Source organism: Mus caroli, unplaced genomic scaffold (assembly GCF_978045245.1).
Source record: "Mus caroli unplaced genomic scaffold, Mus_caroli_1 scaffold_10, whole genome shotgun sequence".
NCBI lineage: Eukaryota > Metazoa > Chordata > Mammalia > Rodentia > Muridae > Mus > Mus caroli.
Window position 1 is genome coordinate 24,570,642 of NW_028227265.1, and position 17,906 is coordinate 24,588,547.

At 45.9% G+C, this 17,906-nt stretch overlaps 1 protein-coding gene across 2 annotated transcripts; it reads right to left on the bottom strand.

Moving 5' to 3' along the window:
* Window positions 1–261: 261 nt before the first annotated feature.
* On the bottom strand, window positions 262–13,499 carry LOC147002350 (cocaine esterase-like). Of its 2 annotated transcripts, XM_085843654.1 has the most exons (13): window positions 13,353–13,499; window positions 6,928–7,132; window positions 5,473–5,614; window positions 4,862–4,995; window positions 4,758–4,780; window positions 4,522–4,652; window positions 4,023–4,121; window positions 3,616–3,756; window positions 3,438–3,518; window positions 3,049–3,193; window positions 2,500–2,637; window positions 1,523–1,595; window positions 262–1,306 (listed from the first exon to the last, which is right to left on the bottom strand). In XM_085843654.1, the coding sequence occupies exons 1-13, from the start codon at window positions 13,423–13,425 to the stop codon at window positions 1,120–1,122; spliced, it is 1,572 nt and encodes a 523-aa protein (XP_085699780.1). In that variant the 5' UTR covers window positions 13,426–13,499; the 3' UTR covers window positions 262–1,119. The 2 variants fall into 2 exon arrangements, with proteins under 2 accessions (XP_085699780.1, XP_085699779.1); XM_085843653.1 differs by having other exon boundaries at window positions 4,522–4,780.
* Window positions 13,500–17,906: the final 4,407 nt, after the last annotated feature.

A 17,906-nucleotide genomic window follows, 5' to 3' on the forward strand; every position in this document is an offset into this window, starting at 1 on the left:
TTTCCTTAGTGTAAGGGTTACAGTTGTAGAAATGTGCCACTGAAAATGGAGGGTATCTTGATTTAAGTGCCAATGATAGATGGCATTTGACCTTCAGGGACCATAGAGAAGGCCATATATTTCCCATAATTAGTGACCACAGTGCCTGTGGTCTCTGTCCCCATTACTATGTGCAAATGCAATCTCCATTATTTTGGCATTAAGAGGTGTGTCTTAGTTAGGGTTACTATTGGTGTGACAAAATACCATGACCAAAGCAACTTGGGGAGGAAAGGGTTTATTTGGCTTACACTTCCACACCACTGTTCATCACTGAAGGATGTCAGGGCAAGAACTCAAAGAGGACAGGAATTTGGAGGCCTCTGGAGCTGATGCAGAGGCCATGGAGGGGTGCTGATCACTGAAGGATGTCAGGGCAAGAACTCAAAGAGGACAGGAATTTGGAGGCCTCTGGAGCTGATGCAGAGGCCATGGAGGGGTGCTGCTGACTTGTTTGCTCTTCATGGCTTGATCAACTTCCTTTCTTACAGAATCCAGGACCACCAGCCCAAAGGCGGCACCACCTGCCACGGGCTGGGCCTGCCCCCATCAATCACTATTTAAGAAAATACCCTGCAGCAGAGTCTTCCAGAGGCATTTTCTCAATAGAGATTCCCTCCTTTTAGGTAACTCCTAGCTTGTATCAAATTGACATTAAGCCAGCACAGAGGAGTCTGTGTGAGGTGAGCCCCACCACAAGGGAACATCCATCACCAAGGTTAGTGAGATTCTCCCCAGGGACAGCACTAGTAGTTGAGGGCCTGAGAAGTGAGAGGAGAGGTAAAGAGGAGGTGGAGGGGAAGGAGGGAGGAGCCATGCCTACTGTAGCCTGGAGGAAGGTATTATCTACTGCAACTTACCCATCTATTGTTTCTTGTATGTTTGTTGTGTGTAACAGAAGTGACTCATGTCAGGCTTAGCAAGGAACATACATCCAGTAGGGGAAAATTCATAATTGTCGAGTGTATGAACCTAATGACTATGTAAAAGTGTGGGTCCCATGTCTCATTTTAAGGTGTTTGCAAAGTTCAGAATAAGCCCACCTGCACTCAGGACAAACTACAACTCAACTCAAGGGTGTTACAACTCTTTATGTCTGTCCTCAATATCTTTTAGTTCCTGTATCTTTTCAGGAAGAGTCTTGGTCCAGAACTGCAGCCTTCGGGTCTTCAGAGCTCGACCCACAGTAGGCTGGGTGTCCAGCTGCAGGTACTGCTCATCTTGGTCAAACATGGGCCAGTAGGGTAGACCCTCACTGTTGGGGTTCCTGTGAACATGTCCTCCCAGCAGGGAGAGTAAAGGTTACTTTAGGCCCTGTTGAGTTCGGATCATATGGACTAAGTAGTTAGGGAATATGGGACCTTAGAGGCAGATGTCTTGATATAGGCAAACAAAAAGATCTTATTATATTGTCTTGTTCCCACAAGGCAAGCCCTGGATGTCAACCAACTCCTCAGAGGTTAAGGGAGGAGCGTGTTCTCACCCTTGTCGTGCAAAGTTGGCCCAGTACTTCATCATCCTCCTGCTCAGCAGTTCCTCCTGCTCAGTGAAGTCAACTGCAGAGAGGAAGAAATTAAGGGTCCAGATTCCTGTTTCTCATGCAGCTCTTCACTCCACCATCCCAGCAGCCTCACCCTGGTCTCTTCCCTCCCCTCCCCTCCCCTCCCCTCCCTGCTCTTCCCTGCTCTTCCCTTCCCCTCCCCTTCCCTCTCTTTCCCCTTCCCTCTCTTTCCCCTCCACTCGCCCTTCCCTTCCACTTCTTTCCCTTCCATTCCCCTCCCCTCTTCCTCCCCTTTCCTTCCCCTCCCTTTTCCTTTCCATTCATTCCCTTTCATTCTCCTCCCTTCTCTCCCCTCCCTCCTCTCCCCCTCCTCTCTCCCACCTCTCCCCGTCCTCTATCCCCCCTCTCCCTCCCCTCCCCTTTTTCTTCCTTCCTCTTCCCCTCCCCTTCCTCTTCCCCACCCACTACCCAGAATCCACTTCCTGCACCTGCACAATCTGTCTCACTCATCCCAGCCTCACATTTCTACTCCAGAATGTCCTCCTTCCTTCTGATGAAAGGAAGTTACCTAAGGAATAACCACGCCTTTAGAATACCCTTCTCATATTGGGAATCATAGTGCTTGTCGCTAATGTCAGCACTCAGAAGACTGAGACAGAACTTTGATTCATTATGGGTTGGTTACACAGGGCTAACTTGTCTCAAAAAGTCAAAACAAACAAATAAACAAGTACTGTAAAACAACCCATTGTACCACCATGCCTGATTCCATGGCCCACACAGGTAGGGATAGCTGGAGGAAACAGGCAAGAGTGGAAGGGGCTGAGTTTCTAATATCACAACAGCCTTTTGTGATACATCATGGTACATAAGCCACAATGTCTTTACTCTCTGAATCTCAGTCTCCCCATCTGAGCATGCCTGATGGGCTTAGATCCTGGGGAATAAGGATCTCTCACCTTGGGTGCCTTCCCAAAATGATCTGAAGATAAAGAGAATTTCATCACCATGGTCAGCCTTTACATGGGATGGCTTGGAGTCCTTGAAGAAGCTGGGCCGATGCTGGAACTCATAGAAGAAGACAGGGGCATGGGAACCTGGAGGCAAGGACAGACTACAAAAGTGGACTCTCACCAGGGGATGTCTTTCCTCAACTGTGATGACAAGACAGTATCTGGGGCCAAAGCTGCACAGAATCTGAGTAGTGAAATGTGAAACCAGGCTAGAGCAGGGGTCAAGGGAGGGCCTTGGTTGAATCACAGTCTTGGAAATCTTTGCTATATGGTCTTATGATGTTAATGTCACCCACTTTTCATATCACTAAAGTTTGGGAGCTTTCTGTGTCTCAGACAAGTCCCAAGAATTTACTTAGATGAGAGACATTAAGTGCCTGCTATCGGAGGCCCAATACAGAGACATGGGTTGGGGTATGGACACCCCAGAGCTCAACTGGCACCACAGTTCTGAACTCTCCCTGGGTATTAGGCATCAGTTCCAGATATACTTACGTTGAAACTGTGCGACTTGCAGTGCAGGGATCACAAAGGTGAAATCTTCCATCATCTCCGTGAACTGCACTTGGAGAAGCTGAGGGTCCTCATTGTCCCCCATGTACTCCTCCATCAGCAGGTCACTAACTTCAGGAGGCCACATCTAGCCCAGAGGGATCAGAGAGAGTCATATTAGACAGGCCCTGGGGACAGCGAGGCCACTGCCTCAAGATGAAGAGTAGAGCCTGGTATGGGACAAGTTAAATCAAGGGAGGGCCGGGTTCTGGGGACACTCAACCCACAAGCACCATCACAGTTCAGCCTTTGTTCCTGCAGTTTGTTGCATGATCAGGATACATTGGCGATGCCCTCTGTGTTCGTTATTTACAATACCCTGGAAGCCTCACCATCTGGGTTGCCCTTCTCTGCAGGAGAGCTTGCACCATCTGTCTGTCCATTCCCTTTTTGGAGTCAATCATGCTCATGCTCTAAGTGGTAAGAGGGAGACTCTGTGTTGTGGTCAAGATCACATAAAATGAGAAGATAGGCTTTCTGGAGACCAAAGACCTCAGACCCAGGACTCACTGAGGGGATGATCCAGCCATACTCATCATTATTGACACCGATAATGCTGGGGACAGGGTGAAAGTCAGCAGAGGCCATCAGCTCCTGAGGATGTCTGGGTAGGAAAATACCATCCACTGTGCCAGGGATGATCTTGAAGGCCTGAAGGGACATTGATTGTTAAGGAGGAAGGTCAGGTCCTTGGCAATTCTGATGCCAGGCCATAGTTCCCCACTTCTGACTGTGTCATCCCAGGATTGTCACACCCACTCTATGAGGTCTTACAGATGGTTTCCCATGTCCTGGTCTTCAGAGCTCTACCTGGGTTATGAAGGTTGGAATGAAGTCAGTGTCCAAGGGAGTTGAAGGCTACCTAGAGCAGGCTACCTTACATTCTATTGCCCATCTATCCTACCATCCAGTCTAACCTTGTTAATAGCCATAATATCTTCCTCGCTTTTGCCTCGCAGACAGTTCACCAGGGCCTCAGAGTCCACCTGTTCACATCCAGAGAGGTTGGCCACTGTCTGTAAAAGTATCAGGCAAGGGAAGGGTTTGACTCATCCTTCCAGCTAGGGAAGGGCTTGTTCTAAGGTCTCTACTTGGGTTCAGATATCCCTCAAATCTCATAAGGTATAGGCATGTAGATTATGGCTGGTGTGAAATTGTTTCTGTTTCCTTCAGTCACTCCTGTTGATGGACTTTTGCTTATAATGTCATTGATCACCCGTACAGCTTAATGGAATATACAAGCCAGTATGAGGCAGAGAGGGGGTAAATTCTAAGCTTTAGCCATTCAGAAATTCTGGTACAGGAGGCAGTTTCCTGGTTACCTCCACAGTCTTTATTGGTCAGACAGAGAACCAGAGTTTCTAAGGGGGAGATCTGAGATGGCAGCTCAGGGTTGGGGTGGTTGAGGGCACTCACTTGATAGACTACATCAGAGGATAGTGAGATGAGGCTTGATATCAGGGCCACCCCACTCTCCATGATGGCACCGTGGAAAAGTCCTTGGGACACAGGGGATACCACAAGTGAAGAGACACTTGTGCCACCTGCTGACGTGCCAAAAATAGTGACCCGGTCAGGGTTGCCTCCAAAGTAGGCGATGTTCTGTTGGACCCAGCGTAGGGCGGCCACTTGGTCCAGGTATCCCCAGTTACCTCTGGCGTGCTCATCTCCAGTGCTGATAAATGGCAAGGACAGGAATCACAGGGATATACTTACTCTGCTCAGACCCCATTGACAAGCATAGCTCCAGTCTTACCTAAAGAAGCCCAGAACACCTAGGCGGTACTGGATAGTGACCACTATTACATTCTCCATGGCTGCTAGCATGGATCCATCATACATGGAAGCCATGCCTATAACCAGTGAGCCACCGTGGATCCACACCATCACCTGAAGAAATCAAGACAGGTGTCATGTGTCTCCCATATAGCCCAGCTGGGCTTCCCTTCAGAGTCAGTACAACTGGAGCAACTCCCTGCCTAGACAGATACTATGAGTGAGGTGTTCAAGTGCAGTCATGGACACAAGCGTTCTCTGTTTGTAGTCCATTCCAGTATCAAAGCCAGACTTTATTGTTTCCAGAAACATTTGAGGGGAAAACAATAGGGATAGTTTCTTCATTATGTCACTTGAAAATTAATAAAAATTTTATTAAGTCTCATCAATTAAATGAAAAATAATGGCTAGGTCTTTGGTGACTTCAAAGTACAGCCACTGTGCACTTGATGGATCTGCTAGATACCATTTGGTTTGTACGTTGAATTTCAGGAAGAGATTTTTCATTAGGGTTCATGGCATCTGGATCTTCTAGTATTTCATTAGAAGAAATGCTCTCTTACCCCTGAATGAGCATGGCTTGACACTCACAGACAGGTTGGAACCCTCATGGGCATGATCTGGTGCATAGATGTTAAGGTATAGGCAGTCCTCGGACATAGGGAAGGGAGGCAAGGTCAGCTTCAACAGCTTAAAAGCCTGCATATTCATTGCAGTGATGTCCTGCAGACACCTGGTGATCAACCACACAGACAGTCAGCCCAGGGACATAGGGTGACCAGCAACAGACCCTCAGGCTAAATATGCTTCCAAATTTCCACAGGCACGTCCTCTTCTGATGCCTTGCTTACACATGGTCCTTCTCTAACTTCCTGACCATCAAGGTATAGGCTATGGGCTCTGTAGAAGCTAAGATGGAGCACAGACTTCCAGTAAAATCCAGGTTATGGAGGGGCTTGGATCCTACACCTCCTAAAGGTGGGGAATAATGACCTCTAGGAATCCTTTTGACAACCTTTTATTGCAGGTGTTGACAATGACCATGTTTCCTTTTAGCCAACCAGTTCTGCAATAGGACAGCTATGTCACACTAGAGTTCATGAATGAGTGGAGGCTAGTTTCCCACAGGGTACAGAGAACCTCCCTACTTCCAAGTTCAGACTCTTGAGGCCTTCATTTCTTCCATAATCTCTGATTAGAAGTACATTGTGACATCTTGAATGTCAACTTGATGAGATTTAGAATCATTATGGAAACCAACCTCTAGACTTGTTTGTGAGTGGGTTTCTAGGTTAGGTCACTTGAGATTGGAAGACGTGGCCTAGAAGCAGACCGTACTATTCCATTGGCTGGGTCCCTAAACTCTTATTCAGAGATAGTAAGTTGAGTATCAATCTCTCTTTGTCTCTGTCTGTGACTCTGTCTCTCTCTGTCTCTCTGTCTCTCTGTCTCTGTCTCTGTCTCTCTCTGCTTCCTTGTGAGTCAGGCCACAGTGTGACAAGCCACCCCAAATTCCTGCTTCCAAGACTTTCACACCATGATGGGAATTACCTTTGAATTATATACCAAAATAAACTCTTCCTCATTAAATTGCTTCCGCCATGAATTTTATCCCAGCAACAAGAAAAGTACCTGACATACATGTATATGCATTTCTTGTCCAATGACATCTAGCCCCATAGGGCACAGTGACAGTGGAATGTGATGTTTGCGTGGAGTTGTTCTAATTAAGGACCTCCTTTCTGGTGCTGTTAGTTGGGGATCTTAGAGGTTCTTGGAGTCAACGAAAAACTCTTCCAGAGTCTCTCTTTTGGTTGTTAGAGAACACTAGAACGAGCCTAATCACTGCCAAACCCTGAACTAAGAGGCTGGCGGAGTCCTTGTACTCTCTTAATATTATAAAGTTCTTCTGAAAATACTCCCAGGACACCAGGGCACTTTTCCCCTGTACCATGGAAAAGTGCTGTGAGCTTAAGGTGAGGAGCCATGGAAGTCTGGCCCAGAGTTCACAGCACTCATCCATCCCAGGGTCACAGGAGAACTTACATGGCCGGATGTGATGTCCCATCTCTCACACCACCCCATGGTTCAGGTGGCTCAGGGGGTGCAAAGCGCAGTGGTCCTACAGGAGGCTTAGCAAAGGGGATTCCCAGGAAAGAGTGGACACCCACATCAAGGTCCTTCATATGGATGAGGCTGCCCCGTATCTGGCCTGTGTGTGTGGTCCTGATGGGACTAGTTGAGTCCTGGCCTGTGGATGCAGAAGTGACATCAAGGTTGGGTCTGCATAATTAGCTGCCACCACAGTAAGGTTTTCCCACCAACTTTCTTGTCACCTCCAGTTCAGCCTTTCTCAAAGAGCAAGATTAGCAAATGTTAGTCTCACACACTTATTATCTGTTACAGGGGCCTCACCTCGCTCCTGTTCATGATTCTATTGGTTTGAATTTGAAAATCAAAAGGGGGCTCTTGAATATTGAGTGCTCAGATTTGGGGATACATCCGGAGAACTCTGTATACTGAAAAATCACTGAAGTGAACCTTGAAATGGATAGTTATGGTATTGTAACACATTACCTCAAAAGCTGTGATATGAGGATGACCTGCTTGTAAGATCGGATGCTGGTACAATGGCAGCACAGCAGTTGTTGGAGTAACCAAGCACCATCTGATTGGATTTAAGGCCCACTCTGTGAGATGGAACCCATGCCAGAAACTGCTTGGGTGATTTAGAACCTGAGACTACCTAGCCCGAGTACCTAGGGGAAAGACCAAATGCTGTTCTTCAGGAACTTAGCAATAAAATGACTCTTAATGACATTCTGCTATACTCATAGGTCTTGCTCAGCCATCATCATAGAAGCTTCCTCCTGTAGTATGGGAACAAATAAAGAGACCTGGACACTGTGCAGTGAGGGAGAGAGAGACCTTTGCGTGTTCTCTCCATCAAAAGGTATGTCTCCATCAAATCCTTCCCTGCAGGGATCAGGAGACTCTGCAGGAGAGGAGGTGAAGGATTGTAAGAGCCAGTGGTGATAAAAAGGCATGGAGGAAATAAGGCCTTCTAGACACAACTGGGCTGACACACAAATGAACTCAGAGAGATGGAGGCGGCATGCACAGGTCAATGCCAGTTGGGATCCCTAACCCAGAAGCTATGTTTAGTCATAAGCACTCACAAAAGAAAAGTCAGTTTTCTCTAATGAAGTATCACTGGGCATACAAACCTCACTTAAGGGCAAGCCCCATGCCCAGCAGTAGATGGTCAATGCAAAATGAATGCAATTATATTTTTGGTGTTCTCCCCCCCTCCATAACTCTTTGTGGTGTGTGTGTTAACTGTATAGATCTTTTACTTATATATTATAGTTTCCAATTTTGTGTTTTTATGGGATTTCTGTGTGTTTAAATACCCATGTCTCTGTGTCTGTATGTATTATGTATTTCTTTGGCTTTCTTTTCCTGTTATTTTTTCCTATTCAGATTTGTCGTCATCATCATCATCATTGTCATCATCATCATCATCATCATTGTATGCCTGTTTGTTTTCTAATGAGATAGAGCAAAAGAGATGGATTTGGGTGGATATGGAGGATCTGGGGAGAGTTAGGGGAGGAAAACCATAATCAGAATATATTGCATGAAAAAATCCAATAAAAGAATTTAAAAAGGAAAAATTAGAATAAAAACCTCCAGATACATATCCAGTGTTGGCTAGTTTGTCACAACATTACAAAGCAAACTCAGACATAAATTTGGTACCAAGCATAAAGCTGCTTCATAATAGTACCTGAAAATGTGGAAATGGGATTGGAACACAATAGTGTCCAAAGACTGGAAGGGTTTGGAGAGACAATCTACAAGTCTTACTTTGCTGTAACGAGAACATTATAAGTTGTTATGGTGAGGGCTTTGATGACAAGCGGCTAGGAAGGACCTTAGACTTCATAGATGGTTTACATGGCCACGTTCAGAATGCCAATAGCAGTGCTGACAGTCAAGACATATTAAGAAAGTCCCAGAAGAAAGTGAGAACCATCCATTGTAAACTAGACTGAAGGCCACCTGTGTCCAATTATTACCAAGAAGTTGGCTACATTGTATCCATATTCTAAAGCTCATAGAGAGTCAACTTTAAGAGTGATGCCCACAAGTGTTTGGAGAAAGATGTTTTTAAGTAAACCACAGAGGGAATGATGTGAGTCTTCCGGACCATATTTAGTGAAATTCACAATAATCCCTGGCAAGGGAGGCAGAGTTTAGGAATCTGAAAAGTCACATCATGTCTATGCTAAAAGCAAAAAGGCTTCTCTGTAAGACTGTGACGGCATGCTGGGTGGTGGTAGTAATAACGCCTTCAATCCCAGCACTCAGGAGGCAGAGGCAGGTGAATCTCTGAGTTCAAGGCCAGCCCAATCTATAGACTAAGTTCCAGGACAGCCATGGCTACACAGAGAAACCCTGTCTCAAAACAAAACAAAACATAACAAAACAAAACAAAACAAAACAAAACAAAACAAAACAAAACAAAACCAACAAAAAAAACCAAAGTGGGAAAAGATGTTGGGGCTGGAGAGATGGCTCAGCAGTTAAGAGCACTGGCTGCTCTCCCAGAGAATCAGGGTTCAATTCTCAGCACACACATGGCATCTCACACCTGCCTATAACTCCAGTTCCAGGGGATCTGACACCCTCACAAAGACATAGATGCAGGCAAAGCACCAATACACATAATATAAAAATAGATAAATCATTAATTTAAAAAAGTATATGAAGGCACGGAAGAATGTGCTATGGGTAGAAGGAAGCCAGGCTCAGAGGAATGCCCCATAACAATGGGAAAAAAAAAGCATTCTGAAGACATCACAGAAATCCTCCATTTTGCTAACACATTCTCCCTCTAGCTTCCTACTAGCACAAACAGGGAGGCTTTGGAAGGTTCAGAAAACAGAGCTTTTCATGTGCTCATTGTTCAGGGTAGCTTTAGGATTCTGCTCCTTAGATTACGGTATGATGCTGCATGTCTACTCTAGCCACGGTTGAGCCAGCCTCTGGATGGCTCTTGACACTGACCCAAAAGGGATCAAGTAGCAACAGATCTTTGTGTGTTTACCTTGTCACAGAATTCCAGGTCTATTAGTTCATAGTAGGTTCCACTGGGATGTCTACGAACACCCCAGGAGGCTCCACCCCAGAGGCACTGTCAAGGTTCCCCCCAGAATGCCTTGCTAGCTGTGAGGGTGGGACCATGGCTCTTGAGATTCTGGAACTATGCAAAATCAGGCAATTGGCAGCAGCAGCAGCAGCCTCTGAAAGCCAGGAGGCCATGGCACACACTGGGAGAGAGCACCAGGGTGGGGGTTTGAATACGAATGCTCTCCTAATGCCCAGATGTTTGAATATTTGATCCTCAGTTGGTGGCGCTGTTTCAGTTTGTTTGGAAGGAGTGATTTCGCTGGAGGAAGTCACTAGACATGGGGCTTGCTTTTGAGGTTTCAAAAACTATGCACCATTTTCCATTTCAGTCTCTTAGAGTGTGAGATGTGAGCTCTACACTCTATCTGTCGCCAAATCTGCATCTGACTGCCATGGTAGCTTTGCCATTCTGGACTTGTATTTTTCTGAAACTATAAGCCCCAATAAACCCTTCCTTGTATAAGTTGCTTTGGTCATGTGACAGGAATAAAAAAAAGTAACTAGTATAGCAAGCAATGTCACATGGATGGGGACACTTGAGTCTCTGGGGTCCAGTGCCTGTTCCCATGAGCACAGCATGCTGGACTTGCAGTTTTGAGAGACTGTCTCTCCTGCTTGTTTTTGAGTTTTCTTGGGCCCTGACACTCTTTTCTATTTTTCTGTTCATTCTTTTGCAATGGAAGTGTTCGAGGCAGTTTTCTATCATTATAAAAAACAAAAACAAACCAAACCAAAACAAAACAGAATAAGCCCATCATGACTGAAGGCAACTTAGAGGAGGCAGGGGCTTATTTCATCTTACAGCTTACAGTCCTGAAGGGAAGGCAAGGGCAGCAACTCAAGGCAGGAACTGAAGCAGAGACCAGGGAGCACTGGTTCTCCACCTGTGAATATCTTGCATATCAGATTATATACATTGCAATCATAACAGTAGCAAAATTACAATTATGAAGCAGCAACAAGTTCATTTTATGGTTGGGTATCTTCACAACATGAGGATCATATAAAAGGGTCCCCGCATTAGGAAGGTTGAGAACAGCTGCCCTGAAAGAATCCCATCCACTGGTCTATTCTTCATGCTTTGCCTAGCCTGCTCTCTTACATATAATAAAGGACCCAGGGGAGGCAGTTTTCATAATGAGCTGGACTCTCCCACATTAATCATTAATCAAGAAAATGCTCCCACAGACTTGCCTACAGGCCAATCTGCTGGAATTCATTTCTCAGTTTAGATTCCCTTTCCCCAGATATCTTTAGGATTGTGTCAGGCTGGCAAAAACCAACCGGCACACAGACTGCTTACTCTGCGCCTGTTTCATCATTCACTTTTTCAACTATCAACTATCAAACTTGTTTTTTGAAGACTCCCAGCTAGAAGGGATTTTCCTTGAATTTCGGATGGGACTTAGGACTTTGGAATCATGTCCAAAGGAGTTAAGGGACCAAAAGCATGGCCTGGGCATATTTTGTACTGTGAGAAGGACATGAATCTGGGGACTGGGATACTATGCTATGATGTGGGTCTATTTTGTCCCTCAAAGGTTCATATCCTGGATGCTTACTCTAGGGTGCTGCTGTTGAGGTAGTGGAGCCTTTAAGAAATAGTGTCTAGTGGGAGGAGCCTGATTCATGGATGTCCTCATACAGGGATTACTGCTGGAGTTTTGAAGCAGGTTAGGTCTTGCAGTGAGAGAGAGACAGAACTCTCAGACAGGAGTAACAATGGCCATTCCCAGGGCAGATTGTTTCTTTCACCGTGAGTGCTCTCTCCTACATGTTCCTACTGTGAAATGCCATCAGCGTGTTGTGACATAGTTAGGAGACCTCCACAGAGCCTCACTGGAGTGAGCCACCTGATCATGGATTTTCAAACTCTCAATTGCGGCCTAAACAAAACCACTTCCCCTGCCACAGTGCTCCAACCCGCTGAGATTTCCATGTGAAAAGCCACACTCCCCCTTCCCTGCCACATGCTGCCCACACAGGGTTTCATGTGGAAAGAGATTTCTACCCATGAGGTTTAACTCCATTTGCCAGCCACCAACGCCTCATGCTGGCTGTGCTTGGTACAGCAATAGATAAGAATATGCTATAATATTCACAACGTTAGACTTGTCAAATTAACTGATTATTTTTGAAGTGAAGCCTTCTATTGAGTGATATTAGGGATCTCTAACTTGTATTGTGAGGTGATCTCTGTGTTAGGCAGGATTAAATTGTGATGACAGAAATAGAGGGAATCTGTAATTATTTTGGTTGTAAGTAAGGGCCAGAGACTTCATTCATTCTTAGATAAACTCCCGAGCTCTGTGTGTGTGTCCCAGGGACCTTGATATTTCCTGTGGAAGGACCAGGAGCAGATGAGACAGAAGAGGGCAGGATCCACATGTGTGCTCTTCTAAGACTTGTTAATGATGCTTTCTGATGTGGGCTCAAGCTAAGGACCATTTAAAAGGGGAGCCATTAGGGAGGCTGATCATACCTCTTGCCTGGAGGGTCCTGGTGACTTTTGAGAGTGGTATCGAATCATAGGAGGGAAAAGGCCATTGGAGGTAAGGCACGAAGGATAGGCAAGTGGCCTTCCTCCTGGGCAGAGTGGAAATGGGTGGCAGGAATTAGGGCCTTCAGGAGGGGCCCTTGAGGGGGAGAGGATAGAGATGGAGGGACATGCTCTGATGTTCTGCCCACTTAACTCCAGATAAGGTGCAAACTGCTTGGCAGGCACAGAGTGCTCTCCCCCTTCCCCTAAAAGCTGAGTCATGCCACTGTCCCAGCCCGGCCAGATATTTGATGTAAAAGGAATCCTGTGACCTCTCAGCTCTAGTTTCAGCTGCAGGACTGGGCTCCTTTATTGCCAAGAGCAAGTAATCTTACGTGAGTACCTCTGAGAAAACCATGCTAACACTCTGGCTAGGGCAATGTTACATTAGAGTCAAATGGCCATGGAGGGCATGGTCGTGTTGTTTAGTACTTGCCTGTAGCTTAGCTATAGGGGATGTCCTGACTCACCATCTTGAGTCTGTCTGGTCTTGTTAATCTGCCACTCCTCAAAACCCCCTCCTTTTCAGTTCCATCCTTGAAGGCGAGCATCCTCAGGTAGCCACTATGCTTTTAGCTTCAGGTGGCCACCTTGACACTTGCAGAGCATCACACAAGTGAGCAATGAGCTTCACCATTTCAGCCCTTCTTTGCCCATTTCCTCCCTTACTCTCCCTTAGTCTCTGCACAGTTTGGCAGCTCTGACATAATTCCCTTCACTCCCCTGAGAGCCTCACCCTGGACCCGGAGGAGAAGCAGGAGCCCACAGGCCGCAGTGGTTAGCCGAGCATGAATTTGTTCCAGTCTCATGGTTGGTACACAGGCGTGAGTCTGAACTTCTGTAGGGCAGGTCAGGCTTTACCTGAAGGCAACTGAGGACTGGAGCTGGAGTTTGGACCCTGCAGAGTGTGGGCAGGGCTCTGGGTGGGGCCTGGCAGGGTGGGTACTGCAGGAGAACGACTCTGAGCAGACTGGGCTTGTGAAAGCCAAAATCAGCAGACAGGGATTATAGACACCTCCACACTTCCTGTGTTTTTTTTTTTTTTTTTTTTTTTGACCTCCTCTGAAGGTGCTATGTGGCTTCTACAGCCCCTTAAACACAGGGACCTGCACCTGCAACCACTAAGGGTAAGGACATGACAGTCACAGGTCGAAGGAAGGTGTCAGGGATGAGAAGACAGAGCAGAAAGCTGATGCTAGAGAAATCGAAGGGCTTCTCTGAAGAGACACACCCGCAGTGACCCACATTAGAGAATGGCCACACCTATTGTGGGGCGAAGGGAGCTGGGAGGGCAAATACAGGCAGCTACGACGGTTCCTTCAATCCTGAAAACTTCTCCTTCGTTTCTGGATTCATGATTTACTTGTTTCTCCTGCCCTGGTCTCTTAATCCCCATAGTCATGGTGTGAAAATCTTCATGGGCTCTTCCTTGGTCTCAGGGACATTTCTGTATGTGTGCATGCACACACAGACACACACACACACAGACACACACAGACACACACACAGACACACACACAGACACACACACACACACACAGAGAGAGAGAGAGAGAGAGAGAGAGAGAGAGAGAGAGAGAAATAAAATAAAATAAAAGAGTCCAGGCAGAGCAGGAATGTTGACTAGTGTGAATAGTCCCAAAACTTGGGAAGTGGAGGCAGGTGAATCCTGAGTTTGGTTACATCATAGTTACACAGGAAGGCTGAGTGTCAACAGACAAAATCCAAACAAGCAAAATCATAATAACAACGATAACAGTAAAAGCAACAATAATAAACAAAACTAACTAACTAACTAACTAACTAACTAACTAACTAACTAACTAGATAAAAGTCCAGGTGAGTATCTGCAATTGAATATCAGTGCATGCCCGCCCCTAGTAATTCTTCTAGCTAGGCCCTACCTCCTAAAGAATCCAGTGGTCAAACTATTCCCCTAGCTATACGAATATTTTGTTCAAAAGAAACTACCATTTTGTTTTCAGATTATTTAATCATAGGGAAAAGTTAAATTCAAGGTTCCAGGCTTTAGGGGAGCTGGGGACTTCCCTATAGCTGAACGGCTTCTGTTGAAAACAGTTGTCTAAGTACAGCCATCTCAATGACAACTTTTCCACCTTCCTGGCAGTTTTAAACAAGTTCACGTTCCCAGGCCTAGGAATGACCGCTTCTTTGTCTCTTTATCACTCTGAGCTCTGGACTTAATATCTAGGAGAATGAATTAAGGACCTTGAAGCCAAGTGCCCTGGATATGACCCAGTCTCCAACAGGTTTAACCCATAATGTCAAAATACAATTGGATAACACCGCCCCTCTCTCCTTGCTCTGTGTTCCTAACCTATAAAAATGTTGCACAACATCCCTTCAAGGACACGGTTCAGATCCTGTACTGGCTGCCCGGTTCCCTGGGCGCTCAGAAAATAAAGCTTGCATTTTTGAGCTTCCCCATCTGTAAAGGGAGTTTTCTTGGCTTCCACCCCGAACCCAACAACATGAGCCTGTGTGAATTGTAAATTCAAACCATAGCAACTACTGAAAGTCTAAAAAGTGCTGCAAGATTGCTGTTGGTGACGTGTCCTGTGTACTCAGAGAAATGATAGCCACACAGCAGTGGGTTTACAGCAGTAGGACTCAGTGAACCCCTTCGAGTCTCGGAGTCTCGTCAAAACACACTGGAGACTTGGTCTTGGCGCTGAGGTGCCTACCTATCAGTCATGCAAGCTCCCAACACCAGGGGCCAATGCTGGTTCTTGTCACAAATGAAACCCCACAGACCCTGAGTGAAGGTGAGAGTTAAAGTTTATCATCAGGGAGAAGAAGAGAGCACCTGAGAGTGAGGGCAGCGCACAGGGTCTGTGACACCACAGTCACTAGGGTTCCCACCTGACAGGAAGGGCCCAGAGATTCATTTACCATGTCCTGTTTTACAAAGAGGAGGGAGATGCAGGGGGTGCAGGGGATGCAGGGGAAGCAGCACAAGTTGCTGGTTGTCTGCCTCTGAGTTTTTTCTAGGAACCAGGAAAGTCTTCAGTTGCAGTGGGCCAGTGCAAGTCTTCAGGGTTGAAGCTCCAGCCTGACTGCCTGGCAGGGTCCTGCCAACTACTGGTCTCACCAGGAACCCAGCAATACATTAAGGCTCCAGTGAGAGTTTCCCTCTGCACTGCTTCTTAAGGCTCAGCATTAACCCCATCTATTCCCTGGTGTGCTGGGCAGTCAGCACAGAACTCTTCATGGCTCACTATGATTGGTAGCAGTGCAGTGGTTGGGAAAGGGGGACTTTGTCCTGGGGAAGCTGGCCCAGGTAGGGCAAGTTGGTGAATGGCAGAGGAATGGGCTAGTCCCAGGGCCTAGAAGACATAAAACGCTAGCTAGCCCTTAATGACAGAGAAAGTGGCTTAGGGGAGCGAAAGTGCAGACAAAGCAAGCAGAATTTTGCACCTTCGTATCACAACAGAGTGCAAGAGACTTTATACTCCTGGGGTTGAAACATTTAAAGAAATCAATCGCATGGGCTTTCAAGAAGATTAGGGGATGATGATCAAGAAGTCACAAAGGGCAGGAAGACACTTCCATACAAGGAGAAGCTTGCTCAGGGTGCTAGGGACAGGAATCTCTATTGATACCTAGTGATATACAAACCACCCCCATTTCTGGGACACACTCCAAAGACAAATGTCTTCACAGAGGTGGCAGCCTCATGCAAGTGTGGGCTCCACACTATCTGCAGAGCTCCCGACATGAAGAGCAAACCTCAGGAAACAGGACACTAAGAAACCCCTCTGCTCAATTCCCTAACTCCTGGCCCTTGAGGGTCTCATAAGCATGCCTAGTCTTCTGCAGGCTTTTATAAAAGAAACAAATAAAATTTCACACACAGGGACAATATGTAGGGATTTTTTCCCCATTAGTTGGCATTCTTAGTGGTGGATGTCAGAGATCAATATGAGCTATAATCTGAAAGCCACAGGATCAAATTTACTTGCTGAGATCTAATTTCTAATCCAATGCTATTAAGAGTTGTGAAGATCTGGGAAGATCAAGATTACCATATTTGCTCATTTTAGCCAGTGAGGAGGCAATGTGAACTCTTTTGAGTCAGAGACTCAACTCATACCACACAGAAATCTGATGGCATTTGACTTATAAACTTCTGCTATTGGTGTGTTATCTAGCTTACCATTTTTAAGAGAGATATTGGCTTTACTCTGTTGCTTAGGGTGACTGGTGCTTTTTTTTTTTGATTTTTAATATTTTTATTACATATTTTCCTCAATTACATTTCCAATGCTATCCCTAAAGTCCCCCATAGCGCCCCCCACTTTCCTACCCACCCATTCCCATTCTTTTGGCCCTGGCATTCCCCTATATTGGGGCATATAAAGTTTGCAAGTCCAATGGGCCTCTCATTCCAATGATGGCCGACTAGGCCATCTTTCGATACATATGCAGCTAGAGACAAGAGCTCCGGGGTTCTGGTTAGTACATCATGTTGTTCCAACAATAGGGTTGCAGATCCCTTTAGCTCCTTGGGTACTTTCTCTAGCTTCTCCATTGGGAGCCCTGTGATCCATCCAATAGCTGACTGTGAACATCCACTCCTGTGTTTGCTAGGCCCCGGCATCGTCTCACAAGAGACAGCTATATTTGGGTCCTTTCAGCAAAATCTTGCTAGTGTATTGAATGGTGTCAGCGTTTAGAAGCTGATTATGGGACGGATCCCTGGATACAGCAGTCTCTAAATGGTCCATCCTTTCATCACAGCTACGAACTTTGTCTCTGTAACTCCTTCCCTGGGTGTTTTGTTCCCAATTCTAAGAAGGTGCACAGTGTCCACACTTTGGTCTTCATTCTTCTTGAGTTTCATGCGTTTATCAAATTGTATCTTATATCTTGGGTATCCTAAGTTTTGGGCTAATATCCACTTATCAATGAATACATATTGTATGAGTTCTTTTGTGATTGTGTTACTTCACTCAAGATGATGCCCTCCAGGTCCATCCATTTGGCTAGGAATTTCATAAATTCATTCTTTTTAATAGCTGAGTAGTACTCCATTGTGTAAATGTACCATAATTTCTGTATCCATTCCTCTGTTGAGGGACATCTGGGTTCTTTCCAGCTTCTGGCTATTATAAATAAGGCTGCTATGAACATAGTGGAGCATGTGTGACTGGTGCTTTTGTACTTCTCTTGTCTTAGGCTCTGAACAGAAGGGGCCACAGATACCGACTACAGAGCTCAACTTGCAATGTGTGAAGTTTTGGTTTGGAACACATGAAGACAACAGAAC

Coding starts and splice junctions, on each gene's coding strand:
- LOC147002350 (XM_085843653.1), bottom strand. CDS start 13,425: ATGAGACTGGAACAAATTCATGCTCGGCTAACCACTGCGGCCTGTGGG. Junction 4,996..5,472: donor ATGAGGGTTCCAACCTGTCT/GTGAGTGTCAAG, acceptor TGATTTCTTCAG/GTGATGGTGTGGATCCACGG. Junction 2,638..3,048: donor GCAAGTCGCACAGTTTCAAC/GTAAGTATATCT, acceptor CCTTGCCTCCAG/GTTCCCATGCCCCTGTCTTC.